The 27,841-nt window shown below is 51.2% G+C and overlaps 1 protein-coding gene across 10 annotated transcripts in view; it reads right to left on the bottom strand.

Moving 5' to 3' along the window:
• Positions 1-27,841, bottom strand: part of NPHP4 (nephrocystin 4) — a 135,913-nt gene that overhangs the window by 19,747 nt on the left and 88,325 nt on the right. For 6 of the 10 annotated variants that reach the window (XR_008621169.2, XR_004670107.3, XM_034954042.3 and 3 more), the window contains 7 exons: positions 26,211-26,272; positions 24,172-24,279; positions 22,689-22,840; positions 22,349-22,540; positions 21,674-21,861; positions 7,925-8,085; positions 4,349-4,529 (listed from right to left, as the gene is read on the bottom strand). Coding sequence is in view for 8 of the 10 variants with exons in the window: in XM_034954042.3 (XP_034809933.3) it covers positions 4,349-4,529; positions 7,925-8,085; positions 21,674-21,861; positions 22,349-22,540; positions 22,689-22,840; positions 24,172-24,279; positions 26,211-26,272 (1,044 nt within the window). In the remaining 2 variants the exon portion in view is untranslated. The remainder of the gene's footprint in view (positions 1-4,348; positions 4,530-7,924; positions 8,086-21,673; positions 21,862-22,348; positions 22,541-22,688; positions 22,841-24,171; positions 24,280-26,210; positions 26,273-27,841) is intronic. The other 4 variants (XM_055098769.2, XM_034954029.3, XM_055098778.2 and 1 more) reach the window with 3 other exon arrangements.

Below are 27,841 nucleotides of genomic sequence, written 5' to 3'. Positions count from 1 at the left end.
CCACAAAGATGCAGCCTCCATGTCGCCCACATGCCCTACACTGTGCTTCTGCCTTCGGGCTACCAACCGCCTCCTGGCACCTGCAGCGTCCACTCAGTCCTCACTCCAAGCCAGCTTCCTGGGAACGAGCACCTAGAACAAGGGCTATTTCGGTCCTCTCCCTGTTGCTCTCAGACCCTCCCTCCTGTCCTGCCCGCCATGGCCACCTCTGCTCCCACATGCTTCGCAGGGGTCTCCAGCTTCCCCTCAAGTTAAAGCCCGCACCCTCCCAGTGGAGGCTGCAGAGCCTCTGCCCAAACACCCTCCTCTCGCCTGCCAGGAATCCGTTTTTGGCCCTGACAACTCGTGGTCACAGGATCAAGATCCTCGTCCCTAAGAAAGGAACCCAGATCAGCGCTCCTTCACACGAACAGATGTTCATGCCCCATGATGGGCTGTATCTTCTGAAGCCCAGGAAGAACAGGACTCCAGGTGAGAAGGGCACTCAGGCTTCTTATCAACGCTTTCATCACTCTCTCCACCACGGCGCCAGGTTCAAGGGCAAACACCACTACAAAGAAGCCACGATCAGGGTCCTCAAAGACTTCCCAGATTCATGTGGGAAAATGGCAGACAAACAAGCAGGCTGGGGCGAGGAAGGGACGGCAGCCTGAACCAGCCCAGCCTGCCTGCGCCAGGGCCAGAGCTGCGGGCACCAGCACTGATGTTCACACTCCGGGCCACGCTGCCCTCCACATGACGAGGAGAAAATGCCACCGATGTTCACGCTCCGGGCCACGCTGCCCTCCACATGACGAGGAGAAAGTGCCACCGATGTTCACGCTCCAGGCCACGCTGCCCTCCACATGATGGGGAGAAAGTGCCACCAGCCCCAAAGCCTCAGTTTCCCACTCACAAGCTCAGAGTTGTCCCAGTTTCTTGCTGTGTGTTTCTTCCCACGGGAATTCGCGGCAGGGGCAGCAGCTCACGGGCTGGCAGTCCTGGCAAGCTCTCTGTCATGTCCCGAGGACCTGCTCCAAGAAGGAGGGGCCTCCCAGGCACCCAGCACCTCCATTCACTGTGGGCTGCAGTGGGTTCATCCTCCACCCGGCACCTCCATTCACTGTGGGCTACACCCGGGGCAGCCCAGAATGCTCCATAGCTTTCTCGACCACCTTCATCTGATAGCGAATGGTTCCCTGAATCGCAGACGAGGCCTCTGGTCCACCCACATCTGACTGAAGTGGGCACTGGTCTATTTTAAGCCTGTACTATGCACCACCCTGAGAAGTACTAAGAGACCAAGGAGAGTGTGGCAAGGCCAACTGGGTCCGGACAGCTCCTAGGGCAGGCGACCAGCATTCTTGGAGCTCAGCCTCTAAGGACACCTAATGATGACAATGGCTGCAGCGGGTGCGACCAGCAGGACACGGAACCCTGCTGGGCTTCATGACCGTTTCCTCTTACTATATTTATACTTAGAGCACATGAGAAAATAAACCAGGTAAGCTGAATTTACACTTGCATGCTCACTCAAGAAGGGGACAAGCGGCAAAGGCACTGCATTTCATCAGGGCACAACTTGGATGTTAAATTAGTGCAGGCTTTCTTCCCCTTCCATGAAACAGGTTACACCCGCACCAACACGTTTGCTGCAGGGGCAGGAATTCCCTCCAAACACACAGGGCTCCCGATGCAGCCCTGCAGCTGGACCAAAGCCCGCCACCGCCAACCGTGTGACCCCACAGCCTGGCCATCTGTCAGAACCCATCACCACCCAGTTCTCCTAGGATGTCCCGTGAGAACACAGACGCTTGGCCTGTGGGGCCATCTGTCCTGACGCCTGCCTCCCCCAGGAAAGGTCACAGAACACAAGTAACACACAAGCTCCCAGCCGAACCCCCATCCTACTCAACAACCAAGATCACTGCCCAAGCTCCCAGCCGAGCCCCCGTCCTACTCCACAACCAAGATCACTGCCCAAGCTCCCAGCCGAGCCCCCGTCCTACTCGACAACCAAGATCACTGCCCAAGCTCCCAGCCGAGCCCGTCCTACTCCACAACCAAGATCACTGCCCAAGCTCCCAGCCGAGTCCCCGTCCTACTCCACAACCAAGATCAGTGCCCAAGCTCCCAGCCGAGCCCATCCTACTCCACAACCAAGATCACTGCCCAAGCTCCCAGCCGAACCCCCATCCTACTCCACAACCAAGATCACTGCCCAAGCTCCCAGCCGAACCCCCATCCTACTCGACAACCAAGATCACTGTCCAAGCTCCCGGCTGAACCCCCGTCCTACTCGACAACCAAGATCACTGCCCAAGCTCCCAGCCAAACCCGTCCTACTCCGCAACCAAGATAACTGCCCAAGCTCCCAGAAAAACCCCCGTCCTACTCTATAACCAAGATCACTGCCCAAGCTCCCAGCCGAGCCCATCCTACGCTGCAACCAAGATCACTGCCCAAGCTCCCAGCCGAACCCGTCCTACTCCACAACCAAGATCACTGGGATCAAAGAAAGCAATCTGGTGCTTGCTGTCCCTGGACGACAAAAGCTGACCGAAAGACAGTGCAAAAGAGGCTGCCAAGGAAATCAGCTGTGTGAAGCAGCCACCAAGCATGAGGGCAGTCCTCTCCCCATCATCAGAGTCCCAGGGCCCTGGGCCCAGCTGGCAGACACCCATGTCCCCAGCCATGGCACAGGTTTCCTTGCGTGGCCTCAGACAGGAACATGCACTGTGAATGCAGCTGGCCAGAGCAGAATCCAGGCCGAGGCCGAGGCTCAGGCTCTGTCCCGCTCGGTAACCCTGCAGGCTTCCATGGCCAGCACCCACGCTGCTAGCAGAGAGATGCCTACTGTACCACAGAATAGCCAGTTTTATGAAGAAAGAAAAGCCATAACACCTTTTTTTCCAAAAAACGCAGAATTGACGGAGGAGAGCCAGGCTCGCTGCACTGATGTGCAGAGTGCTGCGGGTGGCATTCGACCTTTGTGAAAACCTCTCCCTCTCCCGTCAGCGCCGGAGTCTCCCAGGCTGGCTATCTCAGCCTCCCCTTCCTATGAGCTTATCTCTCTCTTGCAGGCAAAGTATGAAAATGACAATTGGAGATAACATATAATGGAGGCAATCTTTCTTCTGAAGATAAGATTTTAAAACCTGGAGTCACTGCACATTTGGTGGCTGGAGAATTAAATATAAAAACAACCAACTCGGTCTCAGAGCAGAACGCTTCTTGCAACTCCCTTAGTTGCATGAGCCTTTGAATAATGCCTGCTCCTCACATGTGGCTCATTTATTTCTCCAGAACCTAATTGAGTTTTGCTGTGTCCATATTGTCTATTTACCAGGCCGCCTCGGATGTACATTCGTAAACAGGCAGGCAGAGCCTCCAAGTCGACTTAACGAGCTGTGCACTTGAGCCCCTCCGCCAGGCCCCCCACCAACCTCTGCGCTGCCAGCGCCGGATGGATGTGGCCCATGGGGCTCTGGGGTTTACAATCAGGCTGGGTTCTAAGGAGTGGAAAATTCCCTAATAAAATAGCAGACAAGTCTGAATCTCACGCAGACAGACACAGCTTCAGAAACATCACACGGCTTAGTTTTATTGTGTTTTCAATTCTGCCCTGAAAAATTCCAAACGTTCCAGAGGACCCTCGGGAGGTTCAGTGAGCTTGTCACTGGCCCTACAGGGTCCCATGTCGGTCCTCTGCCCTGAGGCGCGCACAGGCAGGCACCCAGCCTTGTGTCCCTTGACACCCCATCAGCAGCCCCTATCCCAGCAGAGGCCTCAGTCGAAGCCCCTGGAACGTCCCAGGTGGGACCCTCCTGAGCCACCCAACCCACCTGTCCCACCCACCACAGTCCTGGACGTGGAGTGAAGTCCAGGGCTTTGCTCAGGCCCTCTAACAAGCAATCCCGGGGCACCATTTTCTACAAAGTCACGGTGCTGGGCCGAGAAGAAATGCGCCTGTCCACTCTCCTCCTCCCGGGCTGCAGGGAAGTTACGAACACTTCCCTTGTCTGTCCTCCATCATGAGGCACAGGGAAGTCTCTCCTGGAACCCAGTCACTGTATTTTAGGACTGTCCCGGAGATCCTCCAGGGATAGCAACAAACAACAACATGCAGGAGAGCCCGAGATGACTGATGACCTCTAACCCCAATCAGAAATTCAGAATGCAAACAACTGGGTCCAGGACAGACTCAGCGGCCAAGGACACAGGCTCCATGGCCAAGCTGGTGAGAATTCTCCCGGTTTCCTCCTGGGCCCGTGAAGCCCATGATGTGGCCCCTGCCCGAGGGAGCCCACACTCTACCAGAGGGGTTGGGCGGCCGCTGGAGAAATGGCACAAGGCTGGGGACTCTTACCCACGTTGGCCAAAGTCAGGTGCAGCCGGCCCTTCACCACCGAGTGGACGCCGATGGGCTTGACGCGGCCAAACCCCAGCATGTCTCCACTCACCACCATGTTGTCCTGCTCGTATTCAGTTGCCACGACCTCAAGCTCGTGGGAGGCCTGCACAGCCGGCCGGCCTTGGCGGAGGAGATGCTGCAGAAGAGAAAAGCGCGTTCAGAGGCTGGAGCCGGCCCTGGGCTGCTTCCACCAGCCCTGCAGGTGGAGGCTGCTCCCCAGCCCACCAGGAAAGCCACTGTGGGCGGGAGGGGGTGTGCACAGGATAAGACCCTGCACCACGCTGGGGGGTGAGGGGGCGGCGAGCCAGGCGCCAACGTCTTAAAGCAGGACTCCTTATTACTGGGGTCTTTTTCACAAAGTCTTAAGTAAAGTATGACTGGATTTACCCACTGAATAAATACCACTGGGCCCTGGGAAGGCATAAGTGGGTCTGGCAGCTGCCCTGGAGGATCCTCCCCTCCACAGGAAGCAAGAGCAGGAAAGAGGGCAGCCAAGCAACGCAAAGGACTCTTAGCCAAGCGTGTCTGGGACAGCGAGGAATCCAGGACGGAAACCCCAATGGGACTCCAGGAGGAAGACAGGCCATGCACAGAGAGGGCAGGGGAGGCAGAGAAGGCTGGGGAGGCAGGCCAGGCCAAGGGCACAGGGTACAGGGTACAATGCCTCCCCCGTTTCCCTGGGCCAGGAAGCATGGCTGGGGTAGGGGCCTGTGGGGCCCAGGGAGGGGCCATGGGGCACGAGGGGCCCGCCGGGAGCCCTGGGCTGGGGTTTGGCCCAGTTCTGCATGCCAGGCCGAGGCTGCTCGGGGCAGGGTGGGAGCAGGAAGCCTCAGACCCAGCAGGGCCTCAGCAGGACTTTCCTGACCACAGGCTCTTCTGCTGATCAGATTCCACGGCTCAGCACTCTGCCCGAACGCCAACGCTGTGAGGCATGTGGGGGATGACAACGGCCTCACGGCTGTGCCCCAGGCGTGGCTGGGACACTCTTCCCCATGTGCCCTCTCTGCTCTGGTGCTTCTTCTCACATAAGAAGCAGTGTGGGAGCAGATGAGGTTCCGGATTTTGTAATTCTCCAGTTTCTACAGCAACAAAAGTGCCTGTCTCTGGGAGTGAGACGCCAGACCTGACCCCTCCCTTGTGGGTCTGGGGGCTTCCGGTCGCCGCAGACCCTGCTCGCTTTGCCACACTCATCTACACTGCATACGATCACTGCATAGACATCGATGATTCCGGAACCTCAGTCACTGGGAGACTGAGAAGATATGAGAAGTCTCCTTTAGAGAACAGCCAACAAATACAAGAAACCATGTCAGCTTCTCCAAGAGGCAAGGAAATGCGAATGAAAACAAGGCACCATTTTCCTCCCAAATCATTATCAAAATGGCCAATGGCGACTGGTTTAAAGGCTGACGCACTGTGAAGCCAAGGGCATGGGACACAGTGCCCTCTGTCTTCAGGAAGTGCAGGCCTGGCTGAGCCTTCGGGCCAAACCCCCATCTGGCTCTGCACGCCTGCGGCCCTCACGGTGGCACCATCATAATTCTACTTCCGGGAACATGTCATTAGGGAGAAGAGGATGGTAAATAGCACAAGCCCCGGAGACAGAATTAGGCTAAGACTCTGCCCTGATTATCATCAGTGTGACCCTGGGCCTCTGTTTTCTCCACCAGAAACAAGGATAAAAACAGAACTGCCCCAGGGCTGGGCTAGGGGTCACACTGAAGGCAGCACAGGAGCCGTCCGTCCCTAGAGGAAACTCTTCTCATCGTCGTAGCAACGTGTTACGGCCAGCACCCCCAGGAAATCAACTAGAAGACGGGGGTAAAATTGAACTTCAAGAAGTCCACAGCAGTGATTAGCAGAAGGAAAAGCCACTGTAGTGACCCACAACAGCAAGAGCTCAAACAAGATGAAAGCTGGCCCCGCCTGCAGAAAGTAAGTCCACCAAAGGCTAACCGGAGCAACCTAACTCTCCCAGGATCTGGAGTCCAGAGGATTCTCTCTGATCATCTCAGTTTTTCATGTTTTCTACCTAAGTTTTAAAGTTACAAGATTTTATTTTAGAAAAGTGAAGCTTTAAATTTAATTTATTCAAGTCTATGTCAACAAGCGTAACAGCACTTGTTTAAGGGGCTCTTCGTGTAGGAGGAGATCAAATGGCTTCCGTCTCCAGGTGGGACAGCAAAGAGGGGGCACAAGGCTCGGCTGGGCACGACAGGGGAGCCACTGCCACCCCACACGTGCCCAGCGGGACCCGGCTCTGCCTCCCACACCGCCTGCCTCCTTTACGCCTCCCCACCATGCAGAGCCTGCTGGGGCTGGGGCCTGTGCTAGAGATGCTGTGGTGTCGACACACAGTCCTGCCCTGGGGACATCAAAGCCAGCATGGGAGACGGACAAGCAAGGGCCACGATGACCCTGTGGGGCCCATGCCATGACCCCAACAGGAACAGAGGCCCAGGGTGAGGCATGAGAAGAGCAGCCAAGCCCTGCGGGGTCCCTGCCACCTGCAGACCCCACCCTGAACGTTCTGTGCACAGCCCACCACCCTGGGGGGCATCCCCCTCCTCTAGAAGTCACAGGGAGCGGGGATGGAGCCTGGATCAGTCGGTCACACGGGGAGCCAAGAGCAGACCATGCCTCAGAGGAAGAGCAGCTGGAAAAACTCCCACACCCCATCCCCCCACCCCGAGAGCACAGCGCAGCTGAAGGAGCAGAGGAGCCGTGCTTCTCAGGGGTCAGCAGCTGCTGGAGAGGACAGGAAGCCCCGGGGGTTCAGCCGTGTCAGGAATCCAGGAGGAAAGCAGCTATGCGGCACTCAAGAAAAGTGGGGAAATCTCAGAGACTCAAGGGCTGCAATAACGACGCCACATCCTCTCCCAGCTCCATCCCGTGGCCTGAGAGAAGTCTCAGGACACCATGGTAGCGTGTGAAACTGGCCCCAGTCCTTGGCCCAAGAGTTGTCATGGGGTCCCCTTCATACAATGGAGAAGGCTTGGGAAGAATTCCAGGGAAGACGAGTGAAAGAATCCATGGATTTAGGTTTTAGTATACAAGGAGAATGGAAAAGGACAATTAGTAAAAGAGATTCTAATTTTCATCAGAATGAGAAAAGAACAACACGTCACTGACCTTAGGAATCAGGTCACACTGCACACCCCAGTCATTCGCGTATCCATTCATTCATCCTCAACCCATCTCGGATGCACCTGCCCTCACCACATTCACCACATGGGAGGAGATGAAGTGGCACTGCCTGGTAGGTCAGTTTGCAGGAGAAATAGATAACTGAGTTTGATCTTAAGAGTTTCTTGAGCAAACAACTAGCATTATAGAATTCAGACAGTGAAAAATCTTTTCCTTTCAAGAAACAGAGAATGCAGCACTATTTTTAACGAGTGAACAAAGAAGGTCAAACAAGTCCTGTGCGGGACAGCGCCCGCTCCTTCCAAGCAGACAGATGCTGGAAGCATGACTCGTCCCATGAGGGACGCAGCACCCACTGTGCCTGTCCTTCCAGAGAGCCGCTACCTTCATCTGGACGGCAGCAGATCCGATGAGCAGCAGGGAGTCTCCGTCCCAGACGTCAATCTGCAGGGTCTGCACGGCCAGGTAGCGGGCGAAGCAGCGCCGCTCACCTGGCTTCAGGAACCCAGGGCCCACCATGTACCTCAGCTGGAAGCCAGGAGACCCTGTCAAAGAGGCACCAAAGGAGGCCAAAAGTAATTGGAGTCATTCATCATCTTTACACTTGGAAGAGATTTCAGCTCTGGTCATGATTACTAATTTCTGCTTCTGTCATAGCTACAGTTAATAAACACATTAATCAAAAACATCATAAAATATTCAAATTAACAGAATGAAGAGTCATGTTCAGAAGACTACATTTCTTTCGCATAGAAACAATAAACTCCTCCCAAAATAAGATTTATGGTTTCACCAAGTCCTTGTAACAGCCTACGATGGATGGGAACAAATGTCCTTATGAGGCTGGCTGGGGAGTTTATTATTCTGGGCGTGTAGAATTTAAGAAAAAATGTAGTCTACATCTGCTGTCAAAACTGGCATGTTCACACACACAGGCAGAGCTCAAACCGAGATCAGGCTTAGAAATGATGTGTGGGACACCCAGCAGCCCCTCTCCTGGCCCTAAAGCAGGACGGCACCTGCCCCGTGGGTAACCCAGGCTCCTCCCGTGCGGTCTGCCCTGGTCATCAGGCTAAGAGATGGGAACTGGACTGCGGCCCCTGCCTTCATCTTCTTGAAGTGACATTATCATTAATTCTAAATTGACAAAAATGCCATTCAAACCATCCTTAGTTAAAATTCGAGGAACAGCAATGGTGAGAAGCATTTCAAAACAACATTATTTCTCTTTCTATCAATAATGGTGACAACATTTCCACAGCCCCCAACGAGCAGAGGAAGGAGCGAAGGTTTACTCAGCACCTCCAGTGCCAGGCCCCAAGCCAGGCTGAAATTTGGCCACAGGTCCTCTCCACCCAGGCTCCAGCCCCACAGGATGACCACAGACCACATTCCATCTGCGTTTCTCAAGACCAGAGGACAAGGAGTAAGCACAATGTGTCCGGACAGGGGACCTAGGGGGAGTGAAGAGTGCAGGGCCCAGGGTGGGCCCCAAGGGGGTGGAGCAAGGACCCACTGCTCAGGCCCGGCGCTGGCCACAGCAGGAGCTCACGGGGGCATCTTGGGGCAGAAAGGCAAATAAGGAATCTGGAGGAAGACCAAGGAGGAGCTGGTGATTAACATCATGCAAGGGCAGGCATGTCCCCAGTGTGGCACCTCAGAGGTGACCAGCCACACAGCCCCCACCCCTGCCTGGACTGTGGCATCTAGTGAGAGCTCCCAGCATGAGCGACGCAGAAGATGGGTGATTTCTGCATTTCCAACTGAGGTACCGGGATCATCCCACTGGGGCTTGTCGGACAGTGGGTGAGAGTTGGGAGGCTGGTCAGAGGAGCCTAGACCAGGATGGCCCCGCGCCTAGCATGCTCCTGCCCCCCACTTCAGGAGCTCTCAGCATGCTGTCAGCTCTGGGATCAGTGTCTCCCTGTTTTGAAACCTAGAGCTCCTTAAGGGTGGGGCCCTGCTTGTCCCAGCACTACCCTGTGCAGGGCCTCCCACATGGTGGGGGCGCGGTTATTTGTTTGCTGAGTAAGTGAATTAATGGTAGCATTGTAAGGCCCTGGCAGTGCTGGGGTATAGTGGTGACAGAATGGGGGCCGGTCCAGCGGGGCATTGGAAGGAGCTCCCCAGGAGACAAGACAGAGGGTCCCACTGGGTCGAGCTGTGTTTGGGACGCGCGTACTCTCCCTACTGCAGCCTCAGACCTCTCCCCTCCCTGTCCAGCTGAGACAAGTGGCTCCTCCGTGGCCACACCTGAGGTCCAAGCTCCCCACAGTCCACCCTGTGTCATTTCCATCCCACTCAGAAGTCCAGGAAGCTGGCCTCCAACTGAACTAAGAAGACTCCCAGGGGCAGTGGCCCTGTCCTCCCCAAGCCCACCTCCTGCACCCCCTTCACAAACACCACGCCCCAGCCCGGATGGAATCCTCACTGCTTCTGGGGTTGAGGAAACAGAAAACACAGTAATGGTAGAAACTAACCACTCTCCATTCAAAGGCAGATCCAGGCAACGATGAATGAGTGACAATCTAGAAGAGCAGAGTGGCCAACTCCCATGGTGGCAGGGGTGTGGGGTGCAGGGATGGACCTTAACGCAGCACCCCAGTGACAGAAAAAACAACTTTTCAAGTGTATTTGGAACATTAATAAAAACGAACCATGTATTAGGCCACTGTGGGGACCAGCCCCACAGGGTCGGTGGGTCTCTCCCCGTGTGCGGCAACGAGAGAGTGTAGAAATAAAGACACAAGACAAAGAGATAAAAGAAAAGACAGCTGGGCCCGGGGGACCACTACCACCAATGCGCAGAGACCGGTAGTGGCCCCGAATGTCTGGCTGCGCTGTTATTTATTGGATACAAAGCAAAAGGGGCAGGGTAAAGAGTGTGAGTCATCTCCAATGATAGGTAAGGTCACGTGGGTCACGTGTCCACTGGACAGGGGGCCCTTCCCTGCCTGGCAGCCCAGGCAGAGAGAGAGAGGAGACAAAGAGAAAGACAGCTTACACCATTATTTCTGCATATCAGAGACTTTTAGTACTTTCACTAATTTTGCTCCTGCTATCTAGAAGGCAGAGCCAGGTGTACAGGATGGAACATGAAGGCGGACTAGGAGCGTGACCACTGAAGCACAGCATCACAGGGAGACGGTTAGGCCTCCGGATAACTGTGGGCAAGCCTGACTGATGTCAGGCCCTCCACAAGAGGTGGAGGAGCAGAGTCTTCTCTAAACTCCCCCGGGGAAAGGGAGACTCCCTTTCCCGGTCTGCTAAGTAGCGGGTGTTGTTCCTTGACACTTTTCGCTACTGCTAGACCATGGTCCGCCTGGCAACGGGCGTCTTCCCAGACGCTGGCATTACCTCTAGATCAAGGAGCCCTCTGGTGGCCCTGTCTGGGCATAACAGAAGGCTCACACTCTTGTCTTCTGGTCACTTCTCACTGTGTCCCCTCAGCTCCTATCTCTGTATGGCCTGGTTTTTCCTAGGTTATGACCATAGAGCGAGGATTATTATAATATTGGAATACAGAGTAATTGCTACAAACTAATGATTAATGATATTCATATATAAACACATCTAAGATCTATATCTGGTATAACTATTCTTGTTTTATATTTTATTATACTGGAACAGCTCATGTCCTCATTCTCTTGCCTCAGCACCTGGTTGGCTTGCCACCCACAGGCCACAAAAAACTGCACTCCATAAAGTAGAGATACTACAAATAATATTCTCTTAACATAATGCAATGAACTAGAAATTAATATGCCAGCCTGAGCAACATGGTGAAACCCTATCTCTACAAAAAACACAAAAACTGCCCAGGCATAGTGGTGCATGCCTGTAGCCCCAGCTACTCATGAGACTGAGGCCCATCACTTGAACCCAGGAGGTGCAGGTTGAAGTAAGCTGAGATCACACCACCGCATTGCAGCCTGGGCTACAGAGCAAGACCCAGTCTCAAAAAAAAAAAAAAAGGTAAAATTTTTTAAGAAACAAATTTGCAACTTACTCATAAATAACTTTCTGTCAAAGGGAAAACACAATCAAAAAAGATTTTGTGGAAACAATAATAATAATGAAAATACTACTTATCAGTATCAACAATCATAAGGCAGTAATCACAGGAAAATTCATAGCCTTGAATCCTGGTATATCCACACAAACAAAAGAATTAAGATAAATGAATTAAGCAGCTCAAAAAAAAATAGGAAGATAGTAAAGAATACCAAAAATCAAGGAGAAATGAGGGGACAGTAAAGATAAACACAAAATTTAATCAATTAGAAAACAAAACAACAGCAAAACCCATATGACATAAACTTTAAAATTCTTCAGAAAGACACACAGTAGAAATGAACAGATGGAAAGGCAGCCTTGTCTTGGACCGTCATCTCCTCGCTCTTGTGGCACTATTCACAATAGAAAAGACGTGGAGCCAACCCAAATGTCCATCAATGATAGACTGGATTAAGAAGATGTGGCACATACACCCCATGGGTTACTATGCAGCCATAAAAAAGGATGAGTTCATGTCCTTTGTAGGGACATGGATGAAGCTGGAAACCATCATTCTCAGCAAACTACCGCAAGGACAGAAACCAAACACCGCATGTTCTCACTCATAGGTGGGAACTGAACAAAGAGAACACATGGACACAGGAAGGGGAACATCACACACCGGGGCCTGTCGTGGGGTGGGGGAAGGGGGGAGGGATAGCATTAGGAGATATACCTAATGTTAAATGATGAGTTAATGGGTGCAGCACACCAACATGGCACATGTATACAAATGTAACAAACCTGCACGTTGTGCACGTGTACCCTAGAATTTAAAGTATAATTTTAAAAAAAATACAAAAATTAGCTGGGCATGGTGGCAGGTGCCTGTAGTCCCAGCTACTCAGGAGGCTGAGGCAGGAGAATCACTTGAACCCGGGAGGTGGAGGCTGCAGTTTGCCAAGATCGTGCCACTGCACTCCAGCTTGGGCAACAGAGTAAGACTTCGTCTCAAACAGAAACAAAACAAAACACAACAAAAAAACTGCATTAAGATGGACTTCACATCTATGGGACTGTAAAAATACCACCCGTTAATGCCCCATTTTGACGGTGAGCAGGAGGAAACCAGCAGCCCCACGGATTGCCAGTGGCCCCAGGCGGCGGCACCCGACAGAGGGTGTGGGGCAGTGTCTGTCAACACCACCGAAGCCTGTGATTCCATAATCCCCTTTCCAGAACCAGAAAGAACCAAGGTTACTAATTGCTGAGATAGCGAAATACTAGAAATGACGCAAACGCCTATTAGGAGACCAGCTGAATAAAGAGCAGCACAACCACCCCACAGAGCATGATGCGGCTACCGTAGAAACGGGCACAGGCGACATCTATGCAGCCCACAGAGCATGACGCAGCTACCGTAGAGACGGGCACAGGTGACGTCTGCGCAGCCCACAGAGCATGACGCAGCTACCGTAGAGACGGGCACAGGTGACGTCTGCGCAGCCAAACTTGGGCTATGACGTTAACTGAAAAAAGCAGGGAGCAGAAGAGTGTATTTGGTACGTTACCACTGAATTAGAAAACAGGGAAAATAAAATGTAAATGTTTGCTTATTTTTGAAAAAACAAATCAGTAAAAACACTGGAAGGGTCAGCCAGAAACGAAAAGTCTGGTTACTGTTAGGAGGCTGGGCAGGGGGAGGAGCCCGCAGGGATGAGGGGAGCAGGGAGGCCCGAGCACACACTGGGCTACAGTGTTCAACTTTCAACCATGTAAATAGTCCAAAAAAATTAAAAAGGAAAGCAAACATAAAACTGAAAACAAATTAAAATAAATGAATCATACTGAATATCAAACTGGAGCTAAGAGTTATTCTGAGGGCTTTTGGTCACACTAAACCAATTCTGAACCCTCGGTGGGACAGAGGCCAGAAGGAGCTGCGAAGAATCTGACTTCAGCGGGACACGCACTGTTGACGTTAAGTCAACAATTAACATCAGCAGTGTCATTGTGAAAATGCATTCTATACGTTGTTAGGCAAGATAAATAAGTAAATACATGATGAGAAACCATGATTTTCTGTGTAAGACACATACAAATAACAGAAGGAAATTTATGAGAAAAATTCTAAATCTGACTTAGGAAGATCAACATGAACTCACGTTTTACATTTTCCCAGCTCTTCCCGGTGAAAGGTTTTGAAGCAAGAAGACCCAGAATCAAAGCACCCCATATCCTGATCTCTGAAATGTCATCCCCATTCAGGCAGACCAGGCTCCTCAGAGAAACGGGCCCTGGCTGGCGGCAGGGAGAGCACAAGATGAGCCTGGAACCGGCACTGCTCCAGAAAGCAGGACGCGCTCAAAGTCCAATCAGAGCCGGTGAAAGGCCGGAAGGGCTCCCGGAATAATAATGAGTGCAACCCCATGCATCGATGAAGATGCAGGAGACCACAGCCACGCTCCAAAGACAAAGCAAAACAGCCGGACACCTAACACTGGGATCCCACTACTGGGCTAACTATTCCACTGACTTCTCACTCTGAAAACTGGCAATTAAAGGGAAAGAATTAAACCTTTGTCCTGTCTTTGTGGAGCACGTATATGTAGTTCATCGCTTATCAGTAGGGAAAGTTCTTTTTTAACAAGGAATGTGAGCTAATAAAGGCAGAGCAGACCAAATGATAGAATTAGACAAATTACCATTTCAAAAACACCAATTAAATAACTGACACAAGCAAAGCTCAGCCCAGGGTGTTAAAACAAGAGGTGGAAGGTTGCTGGGGACCAGATATTTGCACGAAGCCAAAAAATGTCGCCAAGAATTCTTCAGTCAGTTCAAAGGGAAAAAACTCTCTTTCTACAGGAGAAACCTGGGGGTGGGCACCTTAACCAAGCAACCGAATCAGCGTCGTAACAATGAGATAGTCTGACATTCGCGCCTCCTGAGGTGGTGGGCTGTGAAGCACACAGCACTGACAATGAAGTGTTCATGCTGAGATCCAGAATCAAACAGCTTTCAGCCGTCGCTCCCGGCGTTCAAGAACTACGGGGGATAAAGCAACAAGTTCAACAACATGAAGAAGCAACCAGGTAAGCCCGGAACACGGGACGTTCTGCAAGACAGCTCACTTGGTCTCTCCTGAAAGCCAGTGTCACTGGAAAAGAATGCAGGCGACTACGAGATTAAAGTGATAATTACAAATACAATACAGGAAACCGGGCTGGATCCCAGATCAAAAAAATACACATGGGGGACAAATGGGGAAATGGTACTATGAAATTTGTGTTATCTTAAATGTGATACTAGAATTGCACATATATAAAAGGGTACCTTATTTTTAAGAGATGCACGTTGCTTATTTAGAGGTAGAGTGTTACCATGCATGTCTACAACTTACTTTCAAATAATTCAAGATAAACAGTTAAGCAACGTTCCAAAACATGGCACGGTTTCTGCAGGTGGGGACATATGGCATTAGGGCTCTCGCAGAAGGCCCGGGAAAGAGGAGATCCACTAAGGAAGAGACGGCGAGGCTGTGCTAGGTGGCCCGGAGCAGGACTGGAGGCTGGTCTGATGGAGATGCCTCTCGGCTGGGACAGCCCAGGGAGAGGAAATGGACCGCGTTCTTCGGAAGAACAGATGCTCTTGGCTGATCCAAAATTCAATTACTTCAGCTCTCACACTGAGGAGGGCCCCCACAAGACAAAAACACCAGGAGGAACATGTTAGGAAGAAAAGGCCAGGACAGGAGCAAAGAAAACAAAAAGGGTTAAAGGCACCAAGCCCAGGGCCAAGGAGGGAACCAACACACGCAGGGGAGACCACGCCCTCAGCAGAGCCCCCCGAAAAGTGCAGGAAGAAGAGGTGATGAGAAGAAAGGCCACTCACAGCTCCAAACACCCAAACACGGAGAAAACCACTCTCGGGAGCCCTGGGCTCCTTGGCTCCTCCAGGCTCACGGGCGTGGCTGTGGGAAGCTTCAGTTCAGGAGGACCAGCGTGCAGGGCCTTGGCACGAGCCCCCCAGCGGCTCTGCCGGGCAGACAGCCACGCCTCAGATGCCGCTGAGTGGATCTTCCTCCTGATCGGGACATGGCAAAGGCCTGGGAAGCTGGAACCAAGGCGTTCTCCCATCTACCCGCATTCACTCAGACACCTGAGTCTCTGGCAATGTCAAATTTTGGATTCTGAGAACATAATTTTCCTTAGGACAACTATTCAGGGCTGGGAATTCGCTTGTCTAAATTTGGTGGGTATGGGGCCAGTGCTTTAAAATCTTACATGTCCTATTAACTCTGGTGACGGGATACGGAAAGAATGCCTATCAATTCAAACCCACACATGCATACACACACACAAACACACACACACACACACACACACACAGACAACACACTAGAAAATGGGCAGGGGACCTGAACACATGCCTCATGAACGACGACACCCCTAAGGCCAGCAGGCCTGTGAAAGGCACTCGGTATCATCAAGGAAGCTCCAACCACGAGATGCCTCTACATCAGGATGGTTCAAAGAAACAAAGAAAACCAGCGATCACCATGTGACTGGCGAGGACACGGCGCTGTCTGGGCTGCCGGTCTCCTGCTGATGGATGTGGAAGCTGGTGCAGCACGAGGGAAACCTGCTTGGCAGATCCACTAAACCTAACAACAGGTGCTGCTCCACAACCCAGCCGTTCACTCCCAGGCATATCTCTAACACAACGGCCGTGCGCACCAAAAGCACACTCGCAGCAGCATTATGCAGAAGAGCCAAAAACTAGAACCCATTCCAATGCCTGTTTGAATGGAGAAGCATCACAGAATCACCAGACACTGGGCTTCTCTACAGCCAGGGAAACGGAAACGCTACTGCTATAGACAGAACAGGGACCCCACAGATAAGAGGCCAGCAAAAGAAGTGGGATTCAAAACAGAACATAAAACATGATCTCACCGAAGTCCAAAAAGGGGCAAAACTGATCTACGGTGGCAGAATTCAGAAGGGTGGTTCCCTTGGGGGAGGTGAAGGACTGCGGTGAGGGAGGCCTCTGCATCCTGTTCCAGAGCCCCTTCCGGGCTGGGAGGTGGTTACGCAGGTGTGTTCACTTGGTAAAATTTATACCTTTTATAAAAATTAGCTCAAAATGGATCACAGACCTAAATGTAAACCACAAAACTATACAACTCCTAGGAGACGACACAGAACAAAATCTAGGTGACATCAGAGATGGCTTTTCAGATACAACCCATGCACAATCCATGAGAGAAATAACAAATGACCTGGACTTCACTAAAATGAAAAACTTCACTCTGCCAAACATACTGGTAAGAGAATAAAAAGACAAGCCACAGATAGGGAAAAAACATTTGCAAAATACGTATCTGATAAAGGACTTGCATCCAAAATATAAAAAGACATCTGTTCAGGTATCTGAGCAGAAATCTCATGGAAGAAGATACACAGATGGCAAATAAGCACATGAGAAGATGCTCCACATCATAGGTCACTAGAGAACTGCAAATTACAACAACAAGACACCACTGCACTGCCTGCTAGAGCGGCTAAAATCCAAACCACTGACAACACCAAATGCTGGTGAGGATATGGAGCAACCAGAATCCTCATTCACTGCTGGTGGGAATGCAAAATGCCCAGCCACTTTGGAAGACAGTATGGTGACTCCTAACAAAACTAAACATACTCTTACCACGTGATCCAGCAATCACACTCCTTGGTATTTACCTGTGAGTTGAAAGATTATGTAAACACAACACCCTGTACACAAATGTTTCTGACAGCTTCATTCAAAATTGCCAAAAACTGTAAACAACCAAGATGCCCTTCAAGAGGTGAATGGAAAAACAGGCTGTGGCACATACGTGCAATGAAGTATCATTCAGCAATCCAATACGTGAGTGAGCGAGACACAAAAAGCCATGGAGGAACTAAATGCACAGTGCTGGGGGGAAGAAACCAGTTTTGAAAAGCTACATACTACATAATTCCAGCTGTATGACATTCTGGAAGAGGCAACATGGAAACAGTCAAAAGAACAGTAGTGCCAGGGGAGGAGGGGAGGGCTAAATAGGTGGAGCGCAGGGGAGGTGTAGGGCCATGAAGCTATTCTGTATGATCCATCATGGTGGATCCATGATGTCATGTATTTGTCAAAAATCACAGACTGTATAATGCAGAATGAACTTTAAACTATGAGTTTAGTTCATAATTTTTTAATACTGGTTCATCAATTGTAACAAATGTGTCACACCAGCAGGCATGGTGGCTCACGCCTGTCATCTCAGCACTTTGGGAGGCTGAGGCAGGAGGATCACTTGAGCCAAGGAGTTCAACACCAGCCTGGGCAACAAGGCAAAACCCCATCTCTACAAAAACTACAAAAAAAATATTAGTTGGGCATGGTGGTGCATGCCTGCGGTCCCAGCTATGTGGGGGCTAAGGTGGGAGGATTGTTTGGGCCCAGGAGGTCGAGGCTGCCATGAGCCGTAATTGTGCCACTGCACTCCAGCCTGGGTGACAGAGTAAGATCCTGTCTCAAATAAAACCCAAAAAAAAACAAAAAAGAACATGTCACACCAACGCAAAATGTTAGTAACAGGGGAAACTGTTGGGGTGGGGGAGGCCCTACGGGAACTCTCTGTACCAGCTACTCAATTTTTCTGTAAACCTAAAACTGATCTAAAAAAATAAAATTATTAATTTTTAAAAATAATGGAACCATGCACTGGCAATCTGTCTTTACCGTACGCATGTTACAGTTCAACAACAACAACAAATATCTTTTAAGTGAGGCTTATGAGAGGCTCAGTCCTGAACTGATGCAACTACCAAGGCCCTAGGGAACCGTGCCCGTCCAGGGAGAACCCTCCCGCAAGCTGCGGCTGCTGAAGGAAGCCCAGACCTGCCCAGGCAGAGACTCAGATATGTAAGAAATTGAAATCAGTCGGGTGGGGTTTTTTGGACTTCAACTTAAGAATTTTGGACTGTGAATTTTAATTCATAATGACAAGAAAAATTTGATTTTGGAGTTTCATTTCTTTGGACTTCAACTTGCAAGGAAATTTAATTTGGGGACTTTAATTCCTCTCTGGGAAATTCATCATGGAAAGGGGTTTATATTCAAGTCAGGAGCATCTCTAAGTGGTTGGCCTTTTTTATTGAATGGTCTCAACGCTATCATTTAACTTCGTTGCAGAGCCTCTGATGAGCTGTGCTGGATAAAATGACTGGATGGAATTTGGAATGGGAAACAGAGTGGGGAATGAGTCTTCAGCAGTGGGTACAGAGGAGCCTTGAGACAAATGCATTAATCTGATCCATTTTACAGCCTTCTGGGGACATCAGTTGGACTGTCTACCAAAGGCCTCAGGAGGACTGAAAAAGGAAAGGTGGTTGGCTTAGTTGAAGTGATTCAGGAAGGTTGGAACCGCCCTGGTGGTGACCAGCCCCCTCCCCCAAAGACAAAGGCCACACCCCTGGTTGGCCATAAATGTAATGATGAAGGCCAGTGAGTTGAGAAAACCAAACCCTGGAAATGCTGTAGGAGCACAGCCTTCCCTGGCTTCCCACCTCCATGCAAAGGAACCTCCTGTGGCTTCTCTCTGCCCAGCCCCCGTGCCTCTCAGGGCAAGAGCAGCTCAACTGACTGGGGATGGGAATAGCCTAACTGAGCTAACTAACTAACTAGGCTGCTCACTCCTCCTCCCCACTCTCTTCTTTTCAGATCTGCCCACAGGAGAGAATGCAACAGTCCGAGATGTGCTTCCAGGCATGCAGAGAGGCGAGGGCTCACCCCAGGTGCAAAGCCTGCTGCTGTCTGGCCAACCTCCACCTGCATCAAAGGCCATCCACATCAGGGGCTGGTGCCAGTGGGCACAGCTGGCTCTCAGACCAACCAAGTCCTACACCCTCTTTATCATGAATAAATGCATGATAAAGAAAGTGATATTTTCATCTCCGCCATCTGCCTCTCTTGACCGACTGTGCCCATGGACAAGAAACAAGAAGCATGCCCTGTTGTACCTGGTGACCCTGGTGCCCAACTGTTTGGTTGACCCGTTCTATTGTTTTGTCTTCTAAGCATTTACACTTATCAAATTTTTTTCCTTCTACTTTTACTGGGTTTGTTCTGTCTTTCTCCCCAAAACTTCTTAAGTTGAACAATTAAAACAATATCTTAAAGGGTACCTTTCTTCTTCACCAACATAGGCATTTAAAACTGTAAATTCCCCTGTAATTACAATTTTACTTGTATCTCCTAAGTTTTGATATGCAATATTATTTTGTCATTCAGTTTTAAATAATTAGGCGTTTCTATTTTGAGGTCTTCATTGACTCATGGAATAATTAGAAGCACATTTTAAAATTAAAAAAATAAAAGCAGTTCAGAGTGGTTGTAGGGGAGGGAGTGACTGACTTCTGATCTTGTGGCATTATGGCCAGAGAAAGTTATAAAATTAGATTTGATACCGATTCTCTCAGTATAGGGTGATGCCTGCTTGGTGAGCTAAAAAATATATATGAATGATGATCAGTTTTTCTAAGTTTCAAAGTATGCTTTAAAATAATGCATATTCTCTAAATGGGATGTACAGGTTTTCTCAGATCACCTTTGTAAACTGTATTTTATAATATCCTTATTAACTTGTTTCTGTTTGATCAATCTACTGAGAAGTATGTCTAGAACTCCCATGATTGTGGAGGTTTGCCAATTTCTCCTTATAAGTCCATCAAGTTCTCCTCTCTATCTTGAGGCTACGTATGTTAGAAGATCGCGGATTCGGAACTGTTTCTTTTCCTAGTGAATTGCTTTCTTGGTTATTGTTTAGCAGCCTCCTCGATCCCTAGCGCTGCATTTGCTTTGTGTCTCTGCTGTCAGGTGCCACTGTTAGGCTACTTCATTTGAGGTCAGCATTTTAACATCACTTTTCCCACCTGCCACTTTCTACCTCGAGAGGCGGCAGTGTTTCAGACCCCAGCTGGGTCCCTTATGAGCTGAGTCACTGACCAAGATGGGGAAACTGACCATCAATAAAAATATCAACATGTCAGGTGTGTTTCTATTCAATGTAGCTTCAATCTATTCGTTTACAATGATACCCGAAGAAAAAAAAAGTCATTAGTCCCCATCCTTGAAGGATGCCAGGGAATCATGTAATTACTTCAGAAATTGGCAAATAAAGGGAAGAATCAAGTATTATCCAGCCTTTCCTATATAAACTGCACCTCAAGGTAAGCAAAAAGTTGATGCCAGGAAGTTTCTGGTTTTGGAAGCATCCCAGCTAACAAACAAGGGAGGTGTTCTAGAAGCAGAACGTCATCTCTGCACAAATGACACAGCGGTGGGCACAATGGCTGCTGATGCAACATAAAGAGAAGCAAGCAGACGCCAAGGGCGCAGCGGAGGTGCAGGAGGTGGCGCAAACGTCACCTGCTACAAAGAATTCTTGCCAAAAACAAAAAAAACATCTAATCATGCATCTAGATCTAACTCCCAATTTACAGCTAAAGAGGGGACAGAACAACACCTTTATGTTACCACCAGGATACAAAAACAGAATCCAGACTGTGGGGTGGACGCTCTACAGTACAATGTGGCTTCTTCAATAAATACATAAAAAAGAAACAACAGAGACAGGTACGGTGGCAGCAACTGCAGACAGAGACTGAAGAGTCACACTGCTCCATGACCAGTATGGACCTTATTTCTGGACAAACTTAAAAAAATGTTATGAGGTTACTAGCAAAATTTTAACATCGGCTAGATATTTGATGATATTAGGAGTTATTATTTTAGATGGGCTATACCCCTTAAGTTTATGTTTTTCAAATGAGAATTCCTAATTTTTTAGATATACATAAGGAAATATTCATACATGAAATTATATAATGTCTGGGATTTGCTTCAAAATAACCCTGGCTTGGGGGAGGACGCTGGGTTGGGAGGCAGCTGAGAGCTGCTGGGGCTAAGTGTTTGCTGCACTGGTCACCGTATGATTCTAATGTTGTGTATGTTTTAAACTTTTCATAGTACCACTTACTTAATAACACTGACAATTTACACACACAACTCAGTACAGAATGTCTTGCCTTTGCCACGCACATGAGTACTCACCAGCATCAAAGGTGCCATCTCTGCTCACAGGCACGAGGATGTGGGTCAGGGCGCCAGAGCTGGGCTGGCCGGCCTCATCCAGCTGGACCAGCTGCAGTCGTGGCGTCGTTGCGGGTGGGAAGCGGTAGAACTGGAAGGTGAAATACACAGTCTTTGGCCATGATGTTCCTCGGCAGTCCTGGGCCACTCTGAATCCAACAACAGCTCTGGGTTAACTGAGTATCCATGGCACAGAACCTGAGGGGTCTAATGTGTGTTTGCATAGGGGATGGTCCAGGCACCTTAGTCGCTGGGGAACAGTAAAGAGGCTGCCGCGGTCACCAATGCAACCGCTTTGCTGTGCTCTCAGCAAGCCGGCCAGACAGCAGCATTCTCGAGTGTAAGGACACTCCCGGCTAGAGAAGCTGCCTTTGGAGCTACACTAAGATCTAAGACCTGGACAACCCACCGTCCACATTTTAATGAAGGACCACAAAAGATGGGGTAAAGCAGCTTTCACAGCATTTAGCATGCTGTGGGTGGGTCCTAGCCAAGAGAAGATAAAAACAGATGGCACTCCCGAATCTACTAAGACCTGAGCACAGACAGTTCTGCCAGGTCAGAACCTCAGCGAAGTTTCTCTTCAACACAGGAAATGTGAAAGCCAGATGAGTAACAGAATATTCAAGGATTTACCTGCTAAAGGCAAGAAACTGTAGCACCATCTCGTTGCTTTGCAGACAATCTGATTCTTCCTTCTGAGGGTTAAACGTCACAGGGTCTATAGGGTTGACGGCCTCGGCTGGCTGTTTATTGGCATCCAGAATCTCGGGAAAGCCGGAGGACTGCAGGAGCACCATGGAGGCTCTCGAGGGCTGCCCTGCAGAGCTGAGACACAGAGACTCCTCAGGTAGCCTCCCGGGAAACGGGGGACCCATTGATGCACCTCCCTGTGGAAACCCTGGTGTTCACAAGGTCCAACAGTCTGACGGCACAGCACGTGACAGGTTCCATCCCACCCAGACCCACACCTCACCTCCTGGTCTGGGTTCCCACAACAATAGGGGCATGCAAAGGCGTGAACGGCAGCTCCTGTAACTGTTCGGCAATGGATGTTTCCAGGACCAGGGAGGTCTGGCTCAGGTCGGCTTCCAGGTGGGAGATACCGCCCTCCAACAGGAACTCCTGCTGAACAAAACGAGGGCTTCCAAGTGAGGCCACCAAGGACCCCAACCCATAACAACCAACGGTGCTCAGATCTAAGGGGATTCATCGATTAATTGCCTCTGGAGGGTTGCCAGCTCTAGCAAATACAAAAGGTTCAATTACACTTGAATTTCAGGTAAACAACAAATGATTTTAGTATAAGTATGGTCCCTACGATATTTGGGATATACTTACACTAAAAAATTATTTGTTGTGTACCTGAGGTTCAAATTTAACTGGGCATCCTATATTTCACGCGGCAATCCAATGTGTGAGTTGAGAAGCGGTGAGGAGGGAATCCCAATTTTATGAGCAGGTCAGGACTGTGGGAGATATCTGACACCTGAGATGGTAAATTCATATCAAAACATGTTTATAGAACAGAAAGATGAAGCTTCCTCAATACTCCAAGATAAACCGTGGCACCGAGCCCCTGGCTGGCGTGTTTGGACAGTCTCTTGTCCCCACAGCCCCTGAACCTTCTTGTCATTCACTCGTATTCCACCTCCACTCCCCTCCAAGGCCGAGGCAGGCCTCTCAGAGAGGAGCTGGCTTGGGAGTTGGGAATGTGCTCTCTCAAGCTTCATTCCCAAGCTTTCTGTTTCAGCCCAGAGGAAACCAGGTCACCCTCACACCATGTCTCATGCGCCAATAATAAAAAGCTAGGCAAGCTCTTCACAAACACATGAGCCCCAGAGATGCTTTAGATAAAGCAGCAGAGACTCATGGTGCTAGGAGTGTTTTCAAACAAGGAATTAAAAGAAACTATTTTTCCTCAACATAATTCCAGTTAAGACCAGAGATGCAGTTTGCAGGTGAACCAGCCGACTTTGGAAACCAAACTCTATAGGAATTCCCCAAGGCCAGTGGCAATGCCAGTCTTAGCCAGGAGCACACCCTGAAGCCAGGATGGCGGGCTCCACTCACCTCCTTTAGCTGCTGATAGCAAGGAGGGTCCTGGGGTGCTGGGTGCCTGTCTCAGCCTGTCTATAGATATAGCCACACCTTCCTTTTACTTTCACGTAGAGACCTAGGGGTAGCTTAACTTTGTTTTCATGGGTAGAGCACAATCTGAGTCAAGCGCTGTGGTATGAAGAACTCATGGGCCACATTCTTCTTTGGTCTCCAAGACAGAATGGTGGCAACTGTCTGAGGCCTCAGAGTAAGCAATGTCCCACTCCCACCCACATCCCAGGTAACCCGCCAAGGTCTCTGCCACCTAACTAAGGACAGGCACAGTGCAAAAACCCAAAGTGAGGAGCTGTGGAGCCATTCCTTGGTGGAAGGCAAGGCGGCAGGTGGGCGGCACTTACTGCCTGGGCCGGGGAGGCCTGAGAGCCATGGGGTAGCTGTGAAGTAGGCCTGGCCAAGCAGTGCTGAGTCGGGGACCGCGGGGAGGCCGCCAGCTGGGAAATTGACAACTGGAAGGAAAGAGAGCACAGGTGAGGGGCTCAGAAGCTTGCCAGTCCGTCCACAAAGCTCCCAACATGCACTGGCCACATCGGGGAACGGGGTAGCCCTGGATCCAGCCACGGAAGGGAGTGATGCCTGCAGCCTCCTGGCCAGGGCAGCTCTGGAACCTGGGACCGCTTCTCAAGTTCCTTTATTTAATGACAGAGAGGTGATTCCATGATCTCCCCCAGATCATAATATCTGAATAAGAATATTATTAACAAGGAAAACAAGCAAGAAAGGAGAAAGCATCTCAAGCTACAGGGGCGGCCTGGCCTCTGCCTCTCTGTCCCTTGCCAGCACTGGACTGAGCACCTCCAAGGCCCTGCCAGTTCTAGCCGCCTGCGTTCCTATCGAACAAACCTCCCTGTTAAGGCAATGACCATCTTGATGGCCAGCGCGGGCTCTGGAGACAGCTGTGGATAGAGTGCCCATGCCAACATGGCATTACTGTGATGGAGTGCCCGCACCAATGTGGCATTACTGTGTAGCCTCAGGCAAGTCAGCTAACCTCTTTTTGCCTCAGTCTCCTCACCTGTAAAATGGGGGTAATAATAGTACCTAAACTGCAGGACTGTTAGGAGAATTAAATGACAATCCTGGCTAGGGTTTGGCATAGTACCTGGCACACGGTGAGCCTTCTATAAATACTGCAGATATTTGGAAATGAGTGCGGCTTAAAACACTGATGCGGAGGGCTGGGGGCCCACGCACTACTGAAGACACAGATCTCAAACCCGGACTCTAACTCCAGTACACACAGCCAGCACCTGAGACATTCACTGTCAGCAATGATGGCTGGCCCACACCAGGTGCTGGCAGAGAGGCCCCAATGTATGAAGAGGCACTGAGGAATGAATGGGGGGCGGGGTGCATGAAGCATCCCCAGGGGACCCTGGCAGCATCTTCAGGGAGCAGAGGAGATCTTTGGGGCCTACCCAGCTTCCCTCAGACCCTATAAGGTATCGTGACCACTTGGGGTCACGTGGAAACTGCTCCAGGGAAAATGCCAGGTTGGGCCATCAGGGAAGCCTGGGAGGCCGTCCACAGACTTGTGCCTTTAGGTGAATCCAGTATTCTTCACTCCTGATCCAGTTTCCCACTGCAGATGACACACTAAAGCTGCTTCCTTGGAGACAGCCATGGATACTGAATTAGTCAACTTTTTTAGAAAGTCAATTTCCAGGATGATGCTGGCAGACAAAGTCATCAGCAGGAACAAGCCACATCTGACCTCACTGCAAATCACACAGCTAAGGCCAGCCTGGAGCCACAGGTGAGCGCCACGGGTGTCTCGGGACTCCAGAACGGCAGCCAAGCAGGAGCTCAGCTCAGACTGCTGGCGGGCAACGGCCCAGCGGGAAGGAGCCTCTCCTCCCACCCAGGAAATTCCAGCGCCACGGGGATCTGTGCGGTCGGACGTGCAACTGCCAGCAGCTTGTGGTTCTCAGCAGTGCCACTGTCTCCACCAGCATCAGCTGCTTGGCCAACAGGGCCAGGGGACACCAATAGCTGCCAGGCACCGCTACTGGTGGAGTTAGTCTGGGAGAGCAAAGAGGGTGAGGACCACACCTCGATGTCTCTCAGAAAAAGCAAAGGCCGTCCAGTCCTGAGAGTTGCCACCATGAGATGCAGCTGCCAGGGAGATGTGGAGACGCCCCATACAGCAGCACAGGGGTTGCAAGCAGCAGCCCCACTAAAAGCCCGCACTGGGAGTCAGAACATCAGGGACAGGCTGCACAGACAGGGCAGGAGGGGACAGCCCCGCCGCCGCCAGCAGGCCCTCCCCAGCCACACAGAAGCACGCAGGGAGCCACTGTGCTTAAGGGGGGACAGAGGGTTTTCTTGCAAGTAATTGACTCTGGAATTCTGAAGGAGGCCATGGGGGGCCTGGACTTACCCCTGGTCCCACAGGTGAGTTCTGTGGGGCAGCGAGACCTCGAGGTACTGGCGCTGGCGGGCCTGGGAGGAAGCACAGTGGGGTAGGAGAGGGAATGTGTCAGCCTGTGTTGGGGGCAGTGGGCCCCTGAACCCCCACGCAGTCAGGTCTCCACAGGCCTCACCACCTTGTCTGTAACAGGGGCAGCCGCTGGTTACTGCTCAGGGGCAACAGCAGCAAGGGTGCCACCCAAAAGTGTCGCTGTCTATCTAGAGCCTTGGCATGCACCAGCAGCCAGGAGAGGGGGTACAGCTGGCCTCGTCCTCACTGTTCTTCCTGGGCCAGCAGGTCTCACAGCTTGGGGTGCTTGGAGCTCCCTAACAGGCTTCTCCTCACTAGTCATCTTTGCATCTTCCCTGCCCGGAAGAGCTGGGGTCTGAGGTTGCCCCAGTCTTGCAGCTCCCTGACTCCGGCTGTTTTGTTAACCGAGAAGCTCCTGAGCAGACACTGCCAACCTGGCTCGCGGCCTCACGAACACCCACTAAGCACAAGCTGTCCGCCAGGTCCTGCTGAGGATTCTCCATGCAGGCCCGGTAACACTGGGAGGCCCACCTGGGGGAGGCAAGGCCAGCCCTTCATGGGGTCCCCCTGGAGCCAGGGACTGAGAACAGCCTTGGCCCTTTATAAGGCCACAGCTGCCTCCCAAGCATCCAGGGGCTGCCTAAAGAGCCAGCAGCCTCCTCCCAGGGCCACCTGTACCTGCCCAGCCCCGCCTCAGCCCAGCTGGCATTTGTGCTGCTTCTGCAACCCCTCCCCAGGCCACATGGACACCTCATGGCCCAGCAGCCCCAGGGCTCTCAGCCCCTGCACCTCAGCAGGAGGAAGCCCCAGCATCGCTGGAGTCTCTGAAACCCACCAGGCTCCTGCCACAGCGGTGCTGGAGCGTCCATAGCCACTCGTCTCTTACGGTCACTTCACATACACTGCCATTTGCCTTTGCCCACCATGAAACCACCAAGCCAGACCCCAAGCCCATCCTGACGGGGCCACCTCTGCCCACTCAGAGGCCAGGGTGGGAGCCCTGCACACTGAGTCATCTGCCTGGCTTCCCTGAGGCCCACAGCCCAGTCTCCAGCCCATGTCCTGTCCCCACCTGGCTCATGACAGCCTCCTTCACGGTGACAGGACTCTCCACTGCAGCAGACACCACCACTCCCCATCGGACTTCCAGGATAACCCAGACCTCCGGAGAAATCAGGCTTCCCCCATGGCCCTGTCCCACCTCCCGTCACCCCCATGTGGCCCACATCTTGGGCCCAGCAGCTCGCCTCCCCTCCCTCTCCTGTGGCCTCTGCTGCCATGAAGGTTGGGCAAACGAATCTCCTATATGTCCTGGTATCCTGAATTCCTATGGCACAGAGCACAGGCCGGCACTTACGGGACCTACGGACCAAGCACACAGCACAGAGGCCTGTGACGTCAAACGCTGGGCACTCTGGATAGAGACTGCTCAGCCACTTCGTGTTCCGCTCTGAATCCCAAAAAAACAAAAACAACAAGGAAAATGCTGTCAACCAAGGAGAAACCAAATCCAAAAAGTGCCGCCCTAACACCAGAGCTGCACGACCATCGGAGCCAATCCCCGCCGTGCC

Source organism: Pan paniscus, chromosome 1, assembly GCF_029289425.2.
Source record: "Pan paniscus chromosome 1, NHGRI_mPanPan1-v2.0_pri, whole genome shotgun sequence".
Taxonomy (NCBI): domain Eukaryota; kingdom Metazoa; phylum Chordata; class Mammalia; order Primates; family Hominidae; genus Pan; species Pan paniscus.
This window is presented reverse-complemented; position numbering and strand designations above follow the sequence as displayed.